Genomic DNA, 21595 nt, shown 5'->3' on the forward strand with positions numbered 1-21595 from the left:
ACCTTCAAAGAAGAGATAGCTCGAGCATGGTCAAGGTATGTTCCCTCGAAGGGGAAATGTCGAGCAAACAAATCCAGAGCACCCTGAATGACAAAAGAGGTAGCGATTAAGATAAAGAAGAAAAAGTGTGCTTATGAATGATGCCAGGTAGAAAATACTATTGAGAACCAGTCTGAGTATAGAGGTCCAGAGGAGAAGTGAAAAAGCAAATAAGAGAAGCAAAGAGAGAGTATGAAAAGAGACTGGCAGCTAACATTAAAGGAAATCCCAAAGTTTTCTGTAGGCATATAAATAGTAAAAAGGTGGTAAGAGGAGGAGTGCGGCCGATTAGGGACCAGAAAAGGGATTTACACATGGAGGCAGAAGGCATAGCTGAGTTATTAAATGAATACTTTGCATCTGTCTTTACTAAAAAAGATGATGCAACGCAGGCAATGTTGAAATAGGAGGTAAGTCAGACACAAGAGGGGTTTAAAATTGATCAAGAGGAAGTATTAGATAGGCTGTCTGTACTTCAAGTAGATAAAGTACCGAGGCTGGATGAGATGCATCCAAAGATACTGAGGGAAATGAGGGTGGAAATCACAGAGGCACTGGCCATAATTTTTCAGTCTTCCTTAAACTCGGGGGTGGTGCCAGAGGACTGAGGAATTGCAAACGTTACACCCTTGTTCAAAAAAGGGTGTAAAGGTAAGCCCAGCAACTACAGGCCAGTCAGTTTAATTTCAGTGGTGGGAAAACTTCCAGAAAAAATATTTCAGGATAAAATCAATAGTCACATGGACAAATGTGAGTTAATTAAGGAAAGCCAGCATGGGATTTAAGGGAAAATCACGTTTAACTAATTTGCTGGAATTTATTTGCGGAGGTAACAGAGAGGGTCGATGAGGGAAATGCTGTTGATGTGGTGATCATGGACTTTCAAAAGGCATTTGATAGAGTGCCACACATCAGACTTGTGAGCAAAGTTGTAGCTCATGGAATAAAAGGGACAGTAGCAACATGGATATGAAATTGGCTGAGTGACAGGAAACAAAGAGTAGTGGTTAATTAATGTTTTTTGGACTGGGGAAGGTTTGTAGTGGAATTTCCCAGGGATCAGTGTTGGGACCCTTGCTTTTCTTGATATATATTTATGAACTAGACCTTGGCGTACAGGGCACAATTTGAAAGTTTGCAGATGATACGAAACTTGGAAACATTGTGAACTGTGAGGAGGATAGTGCAGAACTTCAAAAGGTCATAGTGGAATGGGCAGACAGGTGGCAGATGAAGTTCAATGCAGAGAAATGTGAAGTGATTCATTTTGGTAGGAAAAATATGGAGAGACAGTATAGAATAGGGGGTACAGGAGCAGAGGGACCTAGGTGTAGATGTGCATAAGTCATTGAAGATGGCAGGACAGGTTGAGAGAATGATTAATAAAGCATACAATGTCCTGGGCTTTATTAATAGGGGCATAAAGTACAAGAGCAAGGAAGTTATTTTGAACTTGTATAAGACACTCGTTCAGCCTCAGCTGGAGTACTGCGTCCAGTTCAGGGCGACGCACTTCAGGAAAGACATGAGGGCATTGGAGAGACTGCAGAAAAGATTCACAAGAATGGTTCCAGGGATGAGGAATTTCAGTTATGAAGACAGAGTGGAGAAGTTGGGACTGTTTTTCTCGGAGACGAGAAGGCGAAGAGATGATTTGATAGTGGTATTCAAAATCATGAGGGGTCGGGACAGAGTAGAGAAACTGTTCCCACTCGTGAAAGGATCACGAACGAGAGGGCACAGATGTGAACTATTTGGCAAGAGAGGCAAAAGTGACGAGGAAAAACTTTACCACACAGCGAGTGGTTAAGGTCTGGAATATGCTGACTGAGAACGCACTGGAGGCAGCTTCAATTGAAGCATTCAAAGGGGAATTCGACAATTATATGAAAGGGAAGAATGTGCAGAATTATGGGGAGAAAGCTGGGAATGGAACTGAATGAATTGCTCTTTCGGAGAGCTGGTGCAGACACAATGAGCCGAATGGCCTTGTTCTGCACTGTAACAATTCTGTGAAACTCCTCACACCGAGACAGTACCGCAATGAACTGGCGTATAAACCCCCAGCTGAAGTGGGCAAAGTTGTGACTGAACTAAAAACCCGTGGGAACTTTCTGGTCAATTCATGAGTAGCACAGACTCAAAGACAGGCAACTTCAAAAAACAATAATTATGGATGCTGCAAATCAAAAATAAAAACTGGAATTGCACAGCAGGTTGGTTAGCACCAGAGGGAGAGAAAGATATTTTAATGTTTTGGGTGTCACTATTTACTGGGACTGTCGAATGAAAGCTCTCACCCAAAATGTTACTCAATCCTCATTCAGATGCTGAAATGAAATGCTGTGCTTTTCCAACATTTTCTGTTTTTCTTGAGGTGACCTGACTCACTTACCAGCTACAGCCTCGCAGATAAAGACAGGGAGAATCGAATTACTGTAAAAATTAAGCTCCTCTACAGCTTTCCTGGTTGTCTTTGGTATCACAATGAGATTTTTCAGCGGAAAGCTCTTCACCATCACACAGTCTCTCAGCAAAAAAAGGGCATGCAGCACGATATCCTGCAACTTCCCCGAAAATCCCACATCAAAATGCCTTGCAAGAACCTCGTTCATTAACCAGGAAAAATCCTTTGCCAATGTGGTAAGGAAGATGCCCTGCAGAAAGACACTTAGTTACTTAATACATAGAATATACTTAAAAAGGTAAAAGCATTTATTTTGTTAATTGCTCACTTCAGTAACACTAAGTTACTGAGGGGCATCAAAACTGTTCATCTCCCAGAAACAAGGACTTATTCAGGAGGTGAACTTTTTTAGCATCAATATACTTGTAACATCAAGAAAGTTACCTGGTCACAGAGACAACCTACCTGTCGGTGCTTGTGGAACAGGAGGCAGGCCATGATGGTGGTCGACATGATCGCTGAGCAGCAAGTAGCAGCTATAAGCCAGAAAGACTGGACATTAGTTACAGAAAATCCAAGTCCTTAAAAACCAGTGCTCGCTTCATGTGAAATCATAATTGGAGCAGAGCTTACACAAGAATATATCCCAAAAGGCCACTGGGCCCATCCTGCCCGTCATAGAGCTGCCAATTTAGTCCCACACGTGAACACTTTCCCAATAACCCGATAGACCAGTCCTCTTCAAGTACATGTCCAATTTCCTTTTGAAGTTCCCATGGAATCTGATTCCACCCCCTTTCAAGTCGTGCATTCCAAAGCTTAACAACCCTCTGTGTCAAGAAATTTTTCATGTTCCCTCTCGTTCTTTTGTCAATTATTTTAAATTTATGACCTCTGGTTACTGATCCACTTGCCAGAGGAAACAGATCCTCCCTACTTGTTCTATCAAAACCTCTCAATTTTGAATACCTTTAGAAATCTCCCCTTAACCTTCTCTGCTCAAAAAACAAACCTTGCTTCTCCAATTTTTCCACTTAATGTTTCTCACCCCAGGTACAAACCTGATTAACTTTCTCAGCACCCTCTCCAAGGCCATGACATAATTTCTAAAATGAAATGGCCAGAATTGTACATTATATTCGAACAGAATTTTAACCAGAGAATTGTACAACATTCAGCATAACTTCCTTGCTTTGTATTCAATGCCTTTATTTACAAAACGAATAAATGTTTAAGCTATAGACTACTGTCACTAACAGCTGGCTTCATATGTAGTAGTCTATAGCTTAAACATTTATTCGCTTTGGTAATAATTAGCAGCACACCTTTGCAAAAACATAGGTTCTTCGCCAACAGCTGATCTGTTTGAGAGCACAAGGATAAAACTAAAGTGCATTTTGCCCTAAACAGAATGATTCTGACCACTCAATGAATGAGGAATCACCAGCACAGGTTTCAGACAAATTACTAGCGTCCCACAGAGGACTTCACTCTTCAGACTAGGTGTGCTTATTCAAATGATCCAATATTTCAAACTGATCAGGTTCCAGAGACGATCAATACTTAAGTCCACAACCTGAAACGTGTCAGAAAGAGAACTCGGTTGGGGGGATGGCAGGGCGGTGAGGAGAAGAATTATATGCCACCCCAACCAGCTCAAGACTTGAAGAGTGACATAGCATGGCATGAGATTACACAGAAAAAAAGCATTTAAACAGTAAATAACCAGGACTCTGTCAAACTCTAGTGTGAGAGAGACAAGGACTGCCAGAGCCCAACAACACAACAATTGAACAGCACTCAGCAGGACCAAGAGAATGTAATGACCCCTTAGACTAGATCAAAAAGATCCCCAAACTGACAGCAACACCTTCTGGAGTATCAAGGCCTCTTTCTGGATCCATTTCACACTGATACTTCGACTGATTCCAATATCGTAACAGCAGGATTCATTCTGGGAGTTCAGGTCTTACACAATGGATGCTATTCTTTTCACAATGGATGCCATTGTTTTTACAATGGCTTTCCCAAGTGACTCCAGCTCACACTCTTACAACACACAAGATCTTGATCAGCAGTGTGGACAAAGAGGAAGGAAACTGCAGGAGAAACATCAAGTTGGAGCCTCCGGCAGACAACAGCCTGACTGCAGTCTCTTGCCTGAGCACTGGTTACATCTCTCCAGTATTTCTCCAGCCAGGACAAGAATTTCGTTTTCATGGACCATGAACACTAAAGTCAAACGATAAATTTCATGAAGCCTGGAGTGCAGCTTCAAGAACAGACAAAACAATTTTCAATACAATAGCTGTATTGATAAAGACACATGTGGGAAATGACAGTGTTCTCAATGGCAGGTCTTGGTGTTCACCAATGTCACTCAAGCTTACAGTAAAGCATGTGCCTCGCCAGATCAGCCACCAGTGCTCGGTGATGTTTGTTCAGTTGAGTCAAATCTTTGTTGTTCAGAAGCCAGTCCTGAGATTTCTCACAGTACACAGAGTCAGAGCTGAAACACAATGCATTTCATCAAGATATGAGGACATGTTAACGAAAAATAACTATTCTTTTAAGTTGTCCTAAACATTTAGATTTTAGAGTTTTATTTTCCACCTTTCTTATACAATGAACAGGGACTGCATCCCTATACAGTAAAACAAACTGATGCAGTTAGCTTATCGCTTAATGTCATGAAATGTTAAAGTGACAAACCACAACTGGACTACAGTGCTAAACACATTTCATTTTTGATACATGCGAGATTTAGTGCCCAGTCTCCAGTCCACATGATTATGCTACACTCCAAAGCACTGGAATGTTCAAGCAGAATGTGGTGGGAATCTGAAAAAAAACAAGAAATGCTGAAAATACTCAGCAGGTCTGGCAGCATCTGTGGACAGAGAAGCAGAGTTAATGTTTCAGGTCACTGACTTGAAACGTTAACTCTGCTTCTCTCTCCACAGATGCTGCCAGACCTGCTGAGCATTTCCAGCATTTCTTGTTTTTATTTCAGATTTCCAGCATCCGCAGTATTTTGCTTTTATTATTGTGGTGGGAATCTGCTGGAGGAAGTTTAGTTTAGTTTAGTTTAGAGATACAGCACTGAAACAGGCCCTTCGGCCCACAGAGTCTGTGCCGACCATCAACCACCCATTTATACTAATCCTACACTAATTCCATATTCCTACCACATCCCCACCTGTCCCTATATTTCCCTACCACCTACCTATTCTAGGGGCAATTTATAATGGCCAATTTACCTATCAACCTGCAAGTCTTTGGAATGTGGGAGGAAACCGGAGCACCCGGAGGAAACCCACGCAGACACAGGGAGAACTTGCAAACTCCACACAGGCAGTACCCAGAATTGAACCCGGGTCGCTAGAGCTGTGAGGCTGCGGTGCTAACCACTGTGCCGCCCATAAGTTGTCTTAATAGAAATGAGGATGCAAGTGGAGTCATCTGAAGGGAATTGCTTTGTATTAGGATATTCTCGTTTTCTCAAGTCGAATTATGTCTGACTTTTTATTGCTTTTTTATGTACCTTTATTGAAATCTGGTCTTGAATGAGAATTTGCAGCAAGCAAAGAAGTGTGATCTGTGGCTCAGGTAGTTGCACTCTTGCCTCTGATTCAGAAGGTTGTGTTTTCAAATTCCACTCCAGAGACTTGAGCACAAAAATCTCGACACAGATTCCATTGTAGGACTTTTAGATGAGATGTTAAACCAAGACCCCATCCGCTCTCTCAGGTGAGCGTAAAAGGTCCCATGGCACAAGTTTGAAAAAGAGCAGGGGAGTTATCCTCAGTTCCCTGGCCAATATTTATACCTCAAATTAACCTCAGTTAAAAAAAAAATTGTTTGTCGGACCTCGCTGTGTGCAATTGGCTGCCATATTTTCGACATCACAACAGTGCATACACTGCCAAAGTACTTCATTGGCTGTAAAGTGCTTTGGGACATCCTGAGGTCATGTAAAACATTACAAAAATGCAACGCATTCTTTTCTTCATGAAGCTTCTCATATCTGTGCCTATAACTATCTTATGAAACCTCTTTTTCCTGCCCTTTCTCTTAAGGATTTTGTATTCTTCCTTTTCAAATACTTCAGTTTCCTCTCAATTTACGATATAATCTCTGCCTCAATCGCTATTTGCCATTTGTCATTCCATATTCTAAAAACTGTTCTCACCTCTGTCTTCACTCTGATAAGGAGAATCCAGATTCTATACCCCCATGTTACCGACCTGCCAACCAACAGTAACAAATTTTCCCTGTTTACTCTCTTAAAAGCTTTCAATTTTGAAAATCTCAATTATGGCCTCTCTTAACTGCCTCTTTTGCAGCCTCAATTTTTGAGCCTTTCTAAATAACTCCCCTCAACTCTTCTTTTTCCTGAATGCTTCACATTCCTCTGTAATAAACTGCACCTGCAACCACCATGGTTAGCTGAGAGCAGAATAGGCACTGAACTTGGCATCTTCTGGTCAGCATAATTCAGTACTACACCCAGCAGAGCATTTATTCACCCACTGAGACACACAGCACTTCTATTAAAAACACAGTTACAAAAATGAAGCTGAGTTTTCATTTATTCCATACTGGGATTGAGACACAGTTATCCTCTTGGAACAGCATACAATATAACAGAATACATTCAACTTATAACATATTGGCTACAGCACACAATTATTCTGTTGTACTAGGAGTTATTTAGTATTTAAATAACTTAGAACACTCTATTTCTCACCTGTATCCTAGCACATATGGCAACAGAATCTTCTGCAGTGGAACTGCAGAAGGACACAAATGGATTCCTTCGTTCTCCACATAATCCTAGAGCAGAGAAAAACCATATCAACCGACTCCGCAAATGGATGCAGGATAAGCCCTCACTTCACACTCAAACAGATGGATGGTACAGAAGAATTTCAAATCACTCATGCACTCCTTCAAACCTACCTCTTCGACCAAGTTTTTTTTGATCATCTGGCCAAATATCTCCGATATGGATCAGTGTCAAATTTTCTTTGGTAATGGTTTCAAAGCGCTTTGGGACATTTTTTTACATGCTTTGAAAGCAGTTCAGAGAAGGTTCACTCGGCTGATCCTGGGATGAGGGGTTGTCTTATGCAGGAAGGTTGAGAAATTTAAGTCTATACTCATTGGACTTGAGACGCATGAAAGGTGATCTTACTGAAACATATAAGATTCTGAGGGGGCTTGACAGGGTAGATCCTTCCCCTCATAGGGGAATCTAGAACTAGGAGGCAGAGTTTCAAAATAAGGGATCTCTCATTTAAGACTAAGATGTGGAGGAATTACTTCGCTCAGAGGATCGTTAATCGCAGGAATTCTCTTGCCTAGAGAGCAGCAGAGGCTGGATTATTGAATATATTCAAGGCTGAGTTTGACAGATTTTTGACCTGCAAGGGAGTCAAGGGTTACAGCGGGTGGGGGGGGCGCACAGCAAAGTGAGTTAAGGCCACAATCAGATCAGCCATGATTTTACTGAATGGTGGAGTACGCTTGAGGGGCCAAATGACCTACTCCTGCTCCTGTTTCTTATGATCTCATTAAGCTAAGGTGCTACACAAGTATAAGTTGTTGTTGTCGAATCATAAATACCTGCTTCCACCTAACTGTGGCACAGTATGAATAACAGCCAAAAACCTGCAAGTACTTTTTGCAACAATAAATCTACTAGTGTGTAGTCTAACCCAGCACAGTCCTGATTACTTTACAAGATGCTAGGAGTTATAATATACTTCAGACTGAATTCAGCTCAATTATCTTTCATTTAATGCACATGTAACTGGATTATGAAAAAAATGGAGAGTAAAATTCACTGCCCACTTTTAGTACTGAGAGATTACACCTCTTGTTACCAGTATTAACTAATATATGCTCCAACATTAACAAATCCATCTCATACCTTCAATGAAAATGGTTGTCCAAAATCCACCCGGATGCAGCCGTACCTCTTGTGCAGGAATCTGAGCACCCAACAAAGTGCTGCAAATACAGTAGTCCTTGGAGTTCCCTGCACAACACAACACATTTAAAACATATGAAACATGTGCTGAGGAAATTCTTGTTAGGAACATGGGACCACAGAAGGTCACTGTGTCAGCACTCAATTGATTCTGGCTTTGTGACAACAGAGGCCCTCATTGGCACAAACCTAACTTTAGAAGGGCTTCTCCTTACAAGTTTCTCCCGTCCTCTTGTGAAGATGCTGACCTTGAATTTCATTGACATGCAGCACCGCAGAAAGTTACATTCTTCACCAAGCAAGAGAGAGTTGCACTCAACTTTCCTGGGTACTGAATTCGCTTCTGAAGTGATGCAAATTCTAGTGTAATTGATTTCTCAAGCTGGTGATCAACTTAAGCATTGGGAAACTTCAGGTTAGGAGCAGCGTGGTCTCTGTAAAGACATCCATCTTCCTTAGGGCACATGGGGACAGCAAAAGAAGATTCCAGAGATTTTTTTGACTCCTTTTCATTTTATCAGCTCAGGGAATTACACATCTTCAGTCACAGGCCAGATGTGCCGATGATTCTGCCGGAATCAAGTGACAAATAAACAGGAAGCAGCTGCACCTGTGTTTATAAAGGTCTAACTTTCCCAGTGTCCAACACCTGCATAAAAGCAGGAAATTCCTCAGACACAGCATCACCAATGAGTGGTGCTACTACGCAAACTCCCCCCACAGGGCTTGGACAAATGAATTGTCAAAGCTGCCAATAAGATTGAGGACACAAGATTGACACAAAAAAGAACACTGAACCCAAACCCCTTCCATGGCCGCGATCGCCACCTCCACCCCTCTAACAGTAACCCACTTCCTCCTGTAATCGCCGCTTCTCTTGCCCGCTCCCTCTCACATTTGCTGTCTCAATCGCCGGTTCTCTTTCCCACTCCCTCCCGGGATTGCCCCTTCTCTTCCCTGCTCCGTCCCACGATCGCCACTTCTCGCCCCCGTTCCTCTCACAACTGCCAGTTTTCTTTCCCGCTCCCTCCCATATTAGTCGCTTCTCTTCCCCACTCCCTCCCACGATTGCCGCTTCTCTTCCATGTTCCGTCCCGGGATCGCAGCTTCTTTCCCCCACTCCCTCCAGTGATCATACGAATTAGGAGCTGAAGTAGGCCATTTGGCCCTTGAGCCTCCTCTGCCATTCAATTTCATAGCTGATATTTGTATCTCGAAATTCACACTCCCATCTACCCCCAATAATCTTGGATTCCCTCGCCTAACAAGAATCTATCTACCTACGACTTAAAAATATTCAATGACCCTGCCTCCACCCCATTCAGAGGCAGAAAGTTCCAAAGTTGCACAACCCTCAGAGAAAAAAATTTCTCATCTCTGTCCTAAAAGTTCGACCCCTAATTTTAAAACAATGCCCCCTAGTTCTGGACTCCGCCACAAAAGGAAGCATCCTTTCCACGTACACCTTGTCAAGACCGTTCAGGATCTTATACACTTCAATCAAGTCTCCCCTCACTCTTCTAAACTCTACTGACAACAAGCCCAGTCTTTCCAACCTTTCCTCAGAAGACAACCCGCTCATAGAGACACAGAGTTATACAGCACAGAAACAGGCTCTTCGACCCATCGTGTCCGTGCCAGCCATCAAGTACCTAACTATGTTAATCCCATTTTCCAGCACCTGGCCCGTAGCCTTGTACGCTATGGCGTTTCAAATGCTCATCTAAATCCTTCTTAAATGTTGAGAGGGTTCCTGCCTCTACCACCTCTTCAGGCAGTGCGTTCCAGATTCCAACCACCCTCTGGGTGAAATTTATTTTCCTGAAATCCCCTCCTGCCTCTTACCTTAAATCTATGCCCCCTGGTTATTGACACCTCCGCTAAGGGAAAAAGTTTCTTCCTATCTAATTTATCAATGCCCCTCATAATTTTGTATACCTCAATCATGTCCTCCCTCAGCCTTCTCTGCTCTAACGAAAACAACCCTAGCCTTTTCAGTCTCTCTTCATAGCTGAAATGCTCCGAATCTCCTCTGCACCCTCTCCAGTGCAATCACATCCTTCCTATAGTGTGATGCCCAGAACTGTACACTCCCAGCTGTGGCCTAACTAGCATTTTATACAGCTCCATCATAACCTCCCTGCTCTTATATTCTATGCCTTGGCTGATAATGGCAAGTATCCCATATGCTTTACGAACCACCTTACCGACCTGTGCTGCGACCTTCAGTGATCTATGGACAAGTACACCAAGATCCCTCTGACCTTCTGTACCTCCTCGGGTCCTACCATCCAATGTATATTCCCTTGCCTTGTTAGTCCTCCCAAAATGCATCACCTCACAATTCTCAGGATTAAATTCCATTTGCCACTGCTCTGCCCATTTTACCAGCACATCTATACCGTCCTGTAATCTAAAGTTTTCCTCTTCACTATTTACGACACCACCAACTTTCGTGTCATCTGTGAACGTACTGATCATACCTCCTACATTCACGTCTAAATCATAATGTACACTACAAACAGCAAGGGTCCCAGCACCACTCGTAAAAACAACCCTCGTCCATCACCCTCTGCCTCCTGCCACTAAGCCAATTTTGGATCCACTTTGCCAAATTGCCCTGGATCCCATGGGCTTTTACCTTCTTGATCAATCTCTCCTGCTTGACCTTATCAAAAGCCTTACTTAAGTCTATGTAGACTACATCAACTGCTTTACCCTCATCTACACATCTAGTCACCGCTCATACCAGATATCAAGCTAGTAAACCTCCTCTGAACCACATCCAACAAATCTACATCCTTCCTTAAATAAGGAGACCACAACTGCACACAGTATTCGAGATGTTGTCCCACCAATGCCCTGTATAAGCAATAATTAATTTGTAAAGCTAAGCAATGCCAGGGCAACTTGGCCAAGCCGAATGTACCTCCTGTGGCATGTGTCCTTGACAAACATATCTGCAGGAAGTGTCACCAGCTGCAGAAGTTTGAGCTCCAGATTTCAGAACTCAAGCGGCAGCTGGAGTCACTGTGGCCCAACCGCGAGGCAGAGAACGTTTCAAGAGGTAGACACCCCAGAGCTGAAGAGAACACAGGCAGAGAGACTGGGTGACTGCCAGATAGACAAGAAGGTCAAGGCAGGTAGTTCAGGAGTCCCCAGAGGGCATCCCACCTTCTAACCAGTATTCAGTTCTAGACAGAGAGATAGACACATGGCAACACAATATCACTACTGTAACGGAAACGTGGCTTAAAGAGGGGCAAGAATGGCAGCTCAACTTCTCTGGATATAGTTTTCAAGCGGGATAGAGAGGGAGATAAAAAAAAAAAGGAGGGTGTGTAGCATTATTCGTTAAGGAATCAATAACAACTTTGAGGAGGGATGATATTGTTACGACCAGGTGAGAAAGAGGTCTAGGGTTCCCTTTCAGCCATCACCTGGTCTTACCGTAACAGGGTTTTATTTTAAACACACCGTGTTCTTAGCTGCCCCTTGGTGAATCCTTGTTCACCGCTTTCCAATTATAAGGCAAAGAAACCAACACAAACAGACTTTCTTGGGTTTAAAGAAGAAAAGTTGAGTTTTATTCAACTCTAATTTGGTTGCTGCCTAAGGATACAAGACGCACCCACGCTAGCATGCATACGCGATACACACATGTAAATAGAGACAGAAAAGAGAAGAAAAATAAAGTGGAAATGTTTGAAGCAATATCTGAAGAGCTTTTGTTATGGTTCTTTGAGCTCACTGTAGAGTTCTCGATTGTAGGTAGATCTTGCTTTTCGTTGGGGCCCAGTATTCTTCTTGAACCTTATTCGCTGTCGGAGACTTTTCTCTCTTGGGGTTCTTATGTCTTCAGTGGATTCAGAGGCTTGTGAGAAAGAGATGGGAAGAGACAGGAGAGATCTTCTCAGTCCAGCTGTTTGTACAATTCAGAAAAACCCAAGTTGCCAAGCAGGTTCGTCATGTGACTAACTGGTCTGGCCACGCCTTGGATTGTATTCACCTTAGCAGTCTCTGAAATGCTCCTCTTACACACAATACCTGGTGATCAAGGTCCTTTGTGGGTTGAATGTGTCAAGGAATTGTCCGATGTCCTTCCAATCACCGTCTGTTAATATGCAAATATCTTTTCCAGCCATGGCTGATCTGTTTAACAAGTCCTTTCTTCACTCCAGTAACAGTTTAAAATCAATGTTCATGGCAAAATTAAGGTGCCTCATGTTGGCAGCTGAGGGCCAAGCATGACAATATGCTAAATGAATCATCAAACAAGACCATATGGGTGGAGCTCAAAAATAAAAAGGGCCAGCCACATGACTAGGAGTGTACTATAGACCCCCAAATAGTGAGAGGGAGAAAAGAACAAATATGTGGGCAAATTTCTGAGTGCAAAAACTATCGGGCAACAATCGTTGGGGATTTCAACTACTCCAATATCAACTGGGATACAAACAGTGGGAAAGGCAAAGAGGGGACAAAATTATTGAGCTTCGTTCAAGAGAACTTTTTTAGCCATCACGTAACAAGCCCAACAAGAGGGGGCGCAAATCTACATTTAGTCTTCAGTAATGAAGCTGGGCAAGTTGAAGAAGTAACAGTGGGTGATCATTTTAAAGGCAGTGACCATAATAGTTAGTTTTAGTATAATCATGGAAAAGGACAAAGATAAAACAGCAGTAAAGGTTCTAAATTGGGGGAAGGCAAATTTTACGCAACTGAGAGGTCACTTGGCGAAAGTGAACTGGGTACAGCTACTTGAAGGAAAATCAGTGGCAAACCAGTGGGAGGCATTCTACAGGCACAGTGTAGGCATGTCCCCACGAAGATAAAGGGTGGTACTGCCAAATCTAGAGCCCCTTGGTTATCTAGAAGCTTACAGGGTAAGTTAAAGCAGAAAAAGAAAGCTTATGACGATCACAAAATACTGAATACTTTAGAAAGCCTAGAGGAGTATAGAGAGTGTCGGGGTGAAGTAAAAAAGGAAATTAGAAAAGCAAAGAGAGGACATGAAAAATATTGGCAGGTAAAATCAAGGAACACCTGAAGATGTTTTATCAGTACATTAAGCACAAGAGGATAACTAAGGAAAGGGTAGGGCCTATCAGAGATCGACAAGGGAACGTATGTGTGGATGTAGAAGATGTGGGCAGCGTTCTTCATGAGTATTTTTTGTCTCTGTCTTCACAAATGAGAGGGTTGATGCAGACACTGTAGTTCAAGAGGAGTGTGAAATATTAGATACGATAAGCAAAATGAGAGAGAAAGTACTCGAGGGTCTGGCATCCTTGATAAATCACCAGGGCCGGATGGATTGCATCCCAGGTTGTTCAAGGAAGCCAGAGAGGAAATAGTGAATGCTCCGAGTATCATCTTCAAATCCTCAATAGATACAGGAGAGGTACCAGACGATTGGAGGTCTGCAAACCTTGTACCATTGTTTAAAAACGGTGCGAGGGAAAGGCCAAATAACAATAGGCGGGTCAATCTGACCTCGGTAGTGGGTAAATTGTTAGAATCAATTGTGAGGGACGCGATAAACTGCCACTTAGAAAGGCACAGATTAATCAGGGATAGTCAGCATGGATTTGTTTGGGGAAGGTCATGTCTTACTAACTTAATTGAATTTTTTTGAGTAAATAACAAGAAGGATTGATGAGGGTAGTGCAGTGGATGTGGTCTACATGGATTTTAGTAAGGCATTTGACAGTCCCTCATGGCTGACTGGTCAGTAAAATGAAAGCCCATGAATACAGGGGAATGTGGCAGATCAGAACTAGAATTGGCTCAGGACAGGAAACAAAGGGTAGTATTCGACAGATTGTTTTTGCAAATGGAAAGCAGTTTCCAGTGGTGTTCCTCAGGGCTCAGTGTTGGGACCCTTGCTGTTTGTGGTATATATTAATGATTTGGACTTAAATGTGGGAAGCATGATTGGGAAATTTGCTGATGACACAAAAATTGTTAATACTGAAGAGGACAGCCGTAGATCCAGAATGATATTAATGGTTTGGTTGAGTGGGCGGAAACGTGGCAAATGGAATTCAATCCGGAGAAGTGTGAGGTAATGCATTTGAGGAGGGCAAATAAAGCGAGGGAATACACAATAAACGGGAGGATATTGAGAGGGGTAGAAGAAGTGAGAGACTGTAGAGTGCATGTCCACAGGTCCCTGAAGGTGGCAGGACAGGTGGATAGAGTGGTGAAGAAGGCATTTGGAATGCTTTCCTTTATTGGCTGAGGTATAGAATACAAAAGCAGGGATGTAATGCTGGAACTGCGTAAAATGCTGGTCAAGCCACAGTTGGAGTATTGCGTGTAGATCTGGTCACCACATTACAGAAAGGACATAATTGCTGTGGAGAGAGTACAGAGGAGATTTACAAGAATATTGCCAGGGCTTGAAAGTTGCAGCTATGAGTAAAGATTGGATAGGCTGGAGTTGTTTTCCCCAGAACAGAGGAGGCTGAGGGGTGACTTAATTGTGGGGTACAAAATTATGAGTGGCCTAGATAGACGAGATAGGAAGGACCTGTTTCCCCTCGCAGAGAGGTCAATGACCAGGGTGGCACAGATTTAAGGTGACTGGTAGAAGGATTAGAGGGGACATGAGGAAAAAACTTTTTCACCCAGAGGGTGGTGGGTGTCTGGAATTTTCTGCCAGCAATGGTGGTGGGAGGCAGAAACCCTCAATTCTTTTTAAAGATACCTGGACATACACCTGAAGTGCTGTAACCTGCAAAGCAATGGACCAGGTGCTGGAAGGTGGATTAGATTGGGAAGCTAGTTTTTTCTGGCCAGCATGGACACGACCGGCTGAATGGCATCCTTCTGTGCAATATTTTTCTATGGTTCCAACTGAAGCTTAACATCCTTACTTTCATTTCTTGTAATAAAGGATAGTATTCCAGTAGTCTTCTTTATTACTTGTTGTGCCTGCATACTAACTTTTTGTGACTCATGCACTAAATCGCCACCTCAGTTGCCGCATTCAGTTTCCCGCTCTCTCCTGTGATTGCTGCTCCCTCCTGCGCCCGTCTGCTCACCTTTCTTGACTGTTACTCCCTGCCTCGCTGCCCAGACAAGTGGCTGGGATAGGGGAGCGGGGATGGTAGCGAGCAGAGAGCAGTCAGGAGCAGCCAAAGGGAGCAGCGGGCAGACAGGCGCAGCGATTGAAGTGGTGATTGTGGAAGGGAGCCGTGGAAGAGAAACTGCAATCTGGGAGGGAGCGGAGAAGTGGCAATCGCAGGAGGAAGCAGTGAGAAGGCAGGCACAGGAGGGAGCAGCAACAAGGCGGGCGCAGGAGGGATTGGCAAGAAGATGGGTGCAGGATGGAGCAGGAAACTCAAAGTGGTGATTGAGGTGAAGAACACACCACTGATGGCATCAACAATCCCTCTTCGCAGTCAGGAGACACGTAGTTTTAGAACAGCGACGTTGTTAACTGCTGCACATCGTGACAAAAATCAGGGCCACTGGCTTTTTGCTGGGATAAAGTTTCACGAAGCATCAGCCACCATTAGGTACCCCACCCAAGTGGGCATTCTTTTATGTCAGTCTAGACTGCAAACATCAAAGTAATATTCGCCCGTCGGGTGTGTCAGAGCAGAGACCAGACAAGGTTGTGATCCATGTTTATTTTCCAGCTGTGAGCGGATACTGATCATGATTAGGAAACCTACCCCAATTTTCCTCCTCTTCAGCCAGGGGAAGCTTAGACAAATAATAGAGACCTTTCTGTAGCCTCAGCTGACATCAGCTAGTTGGTAACCCTAGTCTGGAGATACAAAGACTAGAACACATAATGTAGGTTGACACTTCAGTGCAGCCCTACTGCCTAAGAGGTATTAAATCAAGGCTCTGCCTGGTCATGTGGATATAAAAGATCCTAAATCACTCTTTGAAGAGCAGAAAGTTCACCCAGTTTCCTGACCAGTAGTTCTTGCTGCTGTTAGTGGAACTTGGTAGTGTGCAAAGTGACTGCCAGGTTTGCCAATAAAAAAGTGCCTGTACTTGAAAAGTGACCCACTGCTGTAAAATGCTTTGGAATCTCCTGAGGACAAGATAAAGTGCAATCTAAATACAAAGTCTTCCTTTTCCGTTTAGGCAATTGGAGAAACCCATTCCTTCGAAAATTAAAAAGGAAAACAACTCACATTCAGATGCAACTAAGCGCCATTCACAAGCTCGGAACAAAAACCACTTGCAAGTACTTTTAAACTCAACTCAAAATGCTTTGCAATTTTCATTTGTTCTCCGAGATTGCAAAGAAACTCCCTTACCATCTGCTCAAAGCCGCTTCCCTCAACGATACGATCATAAGAGACACCCAGAGGTATCAATACGGCATCGGGTATCGCACGGTTATGAAAAGCATCAAACACCCTGGCCAACCACGCTAAGCCTGCGAGACAGGGCCGTCCAGAACATGGAACAGGATCTTCCAAGTAAACTGCCAGACTCTGCTGCTCATTCAGTAGTTCCTCGATATACTGCAACATCAAAAACAGACAGAGAGACAGAGCAACTCCTTGAGACTTACAACCAAACACTTTAACAGGGACACAAAACAAAAGCAAAATATTGCAGATGCTGGAAATCTGAAATAAAAACAGAAAATGGTGGAAACACTCAGCAGGTCTGGTTATCACTCTGTAGAGAGAAACAGAGTTAATGTTTCAGGTTGATGACCTTTCATCAGAACTCTGACACTACTGACAGTATCCTGCAATTATCATACAAGTATGTAATAAGGCTTTGTGCCTGCAATTCTCCATATACATGCGTGCATTCTCCTCAAACACAAGGTGGAGGTGACACACAATCACAATGAAGGAGCTGAGGCAGTGATTAGATGCAGACAGACAGAACCCTGGTAGCAGTCTGCCTTTCCATCCTCTTCATCAGAGAACAATGCATGGTAGTTTGAGATTTAAACAAAGGGTTACACTTGGTTTTAAAACATACCCCTTAGACATAACTCATTCCCAAATCCACTCTTATGAAACCAAAAATAAGGATTTAAAAACACCAAACGTGATTGCTCGTCTGGGCTGTTTCATTATCTGAGTGATTGCGAATGGAGCTGAACAGTCGAACAATCAATAAACATTGCCATTCCAGAACCTTACGAGAGTGGGGGTTTGGGGGGGCGGGGGCGGGGTGAAAGGGAGTCCTGTATGAAGCAGCTGAACATGGGAATTTGTACAGCAATGGCTTGGGGCTGCAACTGTTGGCCTCTAAACCACAGCAACTTGAGTCATCAATGATTCCAGCCACTGAAGACTTAACCCTCGACTTGTAAGGCTACTTTCCCATATTCCAAAGATCTGTAAATACAGACAGACTGAAGAACTAATATCTTTTGATGATGCCGCAGTAAAAGAGCCATTAAGAGCATTAACGCGAGATGGAAATATAAAATCCAGCCCTGGAACTTTTCAATGTTGCACCAGGCTTGTTTACCATTCACTACACCCACACCTAACTCTGGAACATCTTACTTTTAAGGTAAATGATTTGTTTTTTGGCACTTTTTTTTTAAGGTCAGCCAAACAAAAAATTCGAAATGGTCAAAATGTGTCAATCACTTGTGATTAAAGGATGATAGGTCTCGAATGAAACATTAACCAATCTCTTTTGTCTTCAGATATTGTCAGAGCTGCTGTGGAGTTCCAGCTAGTTTTGCACTAATTCCAAGTGAGAGTGTTTTCAGTGTTCCTCAGTTATGAGACATGAGAATATTTGGTACTGCCTGGTTTTGAAAATTTTCAGGGATGTTTAATGCACTCAACTGTGCCACGTGTTCAGCTGCAGAGGAAGGAAATCTCTGCTTGTCCAGTTTCCAGACTTCAATAGCACAGTGTTCACAACAACAGGGTGTGCTTATATTGGTAGATATGTGGGGCTGGATGCTTAAATGTTTGCACATTAGAGACCAGCTGAGGAATTTATTTTAAACCAGATTTGAAGTTACGTCTGTTTTCAGTCTAAAATCCTTACTTTCCAAGAACAAACTTTAGTTCCAATCGCCATTTTCTGTTCTGCTTCAAGTCTCAACTATTACTGAAAACCATCAGAGGAGCCATATCTAAATTGCATATAAATACTTGGCAAATATATTTTAACATTCTTTAACACTACATGAAAGAGTATTTGTTTAACACTCTCTCGAAAGCAAGGCCATTGTAAATACTGTGAAAGATCGTTGCAAACTGTTTCTACTTTCAGTAAAATATGGAGCACTGTCAATAAGGATTGGTGAGGTGGAGTGATATTACATACTTGGGGGGTGGGGTGCGGGTGCTTGGTCAATCCCTAAGAGGGTTCTGTTCTAATCACTTGAATTCCAGTGACTAGTATTGTGTCCACTGGAATTGAATGGCAACACAGCTCAGATCCATCAGACAAACTCATGTTAGTTGAGCTCAAGTTGGCTCTAAGATCAGGTATTGCAAATTCAGTTTTTTAGGAGCACTGCAAATCAAAAAGAAAAGCTTTTCAAACTAACCGAAGTTAAGACAACCTTGTACAATCGCTCCCCGGGACTGGTCCTGGTTCCATGCACGATCTGTGGAGTGAAGACTCCTCCCAATTTCTGAAGCAGAGGCCTGACCAGTTGAAAGAAACCAACACAGAAAGCATCACACACATGGTCACCTTCAGTGTGACAAAAACCAAGACAGATTGAAGTCTTTCTCGCAGAGCCACGACGAAGCTAACTATGCACGATTCCAGCCATGACCTTCCGACAGTCATACCACAGCTCTGCGACCTCTGATCTTCAGGTCTTGCCACTTAAATTCACCAAATGTGTTTCAAATATGTTCCTGCAATACTGACATGCACAGGCATTCTGAGATTGCACAGGAGGAGACAGTCAGTCAGCTAATTTTGGTACTTACTTGGAAAAATCTTTACTTCAACGTAAAAGAGCAAAGTTTGACTAAAAGATTGATAAGGAAGGTAAAATTATGAGAAAAAGCGAACTAGAAATATAAAGACAGATAGTGAGAGTTTCTATAGATATTTTAAAAAAGAGTTAACAAAGTGAACGTTGTTTCTATAGAAAGTGAGTCTGGGAAATTAATATTGGACAATAAGGAGATGGCAGATGAACAGGTATTTTGCACTGGTCTTCATTATTGAGGACACAAGTAACATCACAGTATCAGCTCTAAGTCAGGAAATGGAAGTGAGGAACTCAAGAAAATTCCAATCACCAGTGAAGTGGCCTTGAACAAGTTTTTGGAGCAGCGGGCTGACAAGTCCCCGTGTCCTGATCAACTTCATCCTCGGGTGTTCAGAGAAGTGGCTAGTGAGATAGTTGATGCGTTAGTTTTAATTTTCCAAAATTCCCTAGATTCAGGGAAGGTTCCACCAGACTGGAAAATAGCGAATTTAACTCCTTTATTCAAAAAGGGAGGGAGACAGACAGCAGAAAACTACAGGCCAGTTAACTTAACATCTGTCTTAGGGAAAATGTTCAAAGCTATTATTAAATACGGTATAGCAGGGCACTTAGAAAAATTTAAGGTAATTAGGCAGAGTCAATGTGGTTTTGTTAAAGGGAAATCATGTTTAACCAATTTATTGGAGTTCTTTGAGGGAGTTACATGCGTTGTGGATGAAGGGGACCCGGTGGATGTATTGTACTTAGATTTCCAGAAGGCATTTGATAAGGTGCCACATCAAAGGTAATTGCAAAAAATAAAAGCTCATGGTGTAGGGGGGTAACATATTGGCATGGATACAAGATTGGCTAGCTAACAGGAAACAGAGAGTAGACATAAATGAATCATTTTCTGGTTGGCAAGATGTAACGAGTGGTGTGCCACAGGGATCTGTGCTGGGGCCTCAAATTTGACAATTTATATAAATGCATGAGATGAAGGGACCAAAGGTATGGTTGCTAAAATTGCTGATGACACAAAGATAGGGTGGAAAGTAGGTTGTGAAGAGGACATAAGGAGGCTACAAAGGAATATAGACAGGTTAAGTGAGTGGGCAAAAATCTGGCAAATGGAGTACAATGTGGGAAAATGCAAAGTTGTCCATTTTGGCAGGAAGAATAACAAAGAAGCTTATTATCGAAATAGTGAGAGATTGCAGAGCTGAGATGCAGAGGGATCTGGGTGTCCTAGTGCATGAATCGCAAAAGGTTAGTCTGCAGGTACAGCACGTAATTAGGAAAGCTAATAGAATGATATCGTTTATCATAAGGGGAAGTGAATACAAAAGGAGGGAGGTTATGCTGCAGCTATACAGGGCATTGGTGAGATCACATCTGGAGTACTGTGTACGGTACTGGTCTCCTTATTTAAGGATATAAATGCATTGGAAGCAGTTTAAAGAAGGTTTACTAGACCAATACCCGGAATGGGCGAGCTATCTTCTCAGGAAAGACTGGACAGGTTAGGCTTGTATCCGCTGGAATTTAGAAGAGTAAGGCGACTTGATTGAAACATCTAAGATCTTGAGGGGTCTTGACAGAGTGGATGTGGAAAGGATGTTTCCCCTTGTGGGAGAATCTGGAACCAGGGGTCATTGTTTAAAAATAAGAGGTCACCCATTTAAGACAGAGATGAGGAGAAATTTTTTGCAGACAAATTCAAGAAAGAATAAGGGCCTAGCAGGAGCAACAATGACATTCTGTCACTTACAATATTCGGACAGCCACTTACACAGTTAGACAAGCAAACCTTCTGTTCACATTTACTCTCAACAAGGTTACAAGGAGCTGCACAAAGATGCCAATACCTCCATAACAACATTTTGATAGAGAAGAGATCCTTTACTCCGAGAAGGGTAAAATTCTTCTCTGTTCCACTCATCTCATTTACTCAGAGCAGTTCAAGAACTTAGTGTTGTTACCTGAGAAATGGGAGCTGGATGTCTTCTCCACAAGTAATGTACGGGACTCGGATATTATGGCAGAAAAGGACAAAGGTAACCAGTAGGTAGTCCAGGCGAGACTTATGAAGAGAGAGAAAGATGAACGGACCATCATACTGTCAAAAATACAAAAATATTCCCCAACATTTATTGCTGATACAATAATCAACATAAATATTCATTGCACTATCACTCCGCACTGTGACAGTACAGTGAAAAGTCAGTAAAACTGATTCTATTTAAACAGGGTCATGGTT

The 21595-nt window shown here is 42.7% G+C and overlaps 1 protein-coding gene across 1 annotated transcript in view; it reads right to left on the reverse strand.

Annotated features, from left to right (window-relative positions):
* The window catches only part of gpat2 (glycerol-3-phosphate acyltransferase 2, mitochondrial), a 67946-nt gene that overhangs the window by 20032 nt on the left and 26319 nt on the right, over positions 1-21595 (reverse strand). Inside the window, exons 9-16 of the mRNA XM_068023255.1 lie at positions 21318-21454; positions 18955-19054; positions 16727-16936; positions 8382-8489; positions 7197-7282; positions 4837-4955; positions 2912-2982; positions 2435-2696 (exon numbers count right to left, since the gene is read on the reverse strand). Coding sequence (XP_067879356.1) covers positions 2435-2696; positions 2912-2982; positions 4837-4955; positions 7197-7282; positions 8382-8489; positions 16727-16936; positions 18955-19054; positions 21318-21454 — 1093 coding nt within the window. The remainder of the gene's footprint in view (positions 1-2434; positions 2697-2911; positions 2983-4836; positions 4956-7196; positions 7283-8381; positions 8490-16726; positions 16937-18954; positions 19055-21317; positions 21455-21595) is intronic.

Source organism: Heterodontus francisci, chromosome 47, assembly GCF_036365525.1.
Source record: "Heterodontus francisci isolate sHetFra1 chromosome 47, sHetFra1.hap1, whole genome shotgun sequence".
In the NCBI taxonomy this organism is placed as follows: Eukaryota; Metazoa; Chordata; class Chondrichthyes; order Heterodontiformes; family Heterodontidae; genus Heterodontus; species Heterodontus francisci.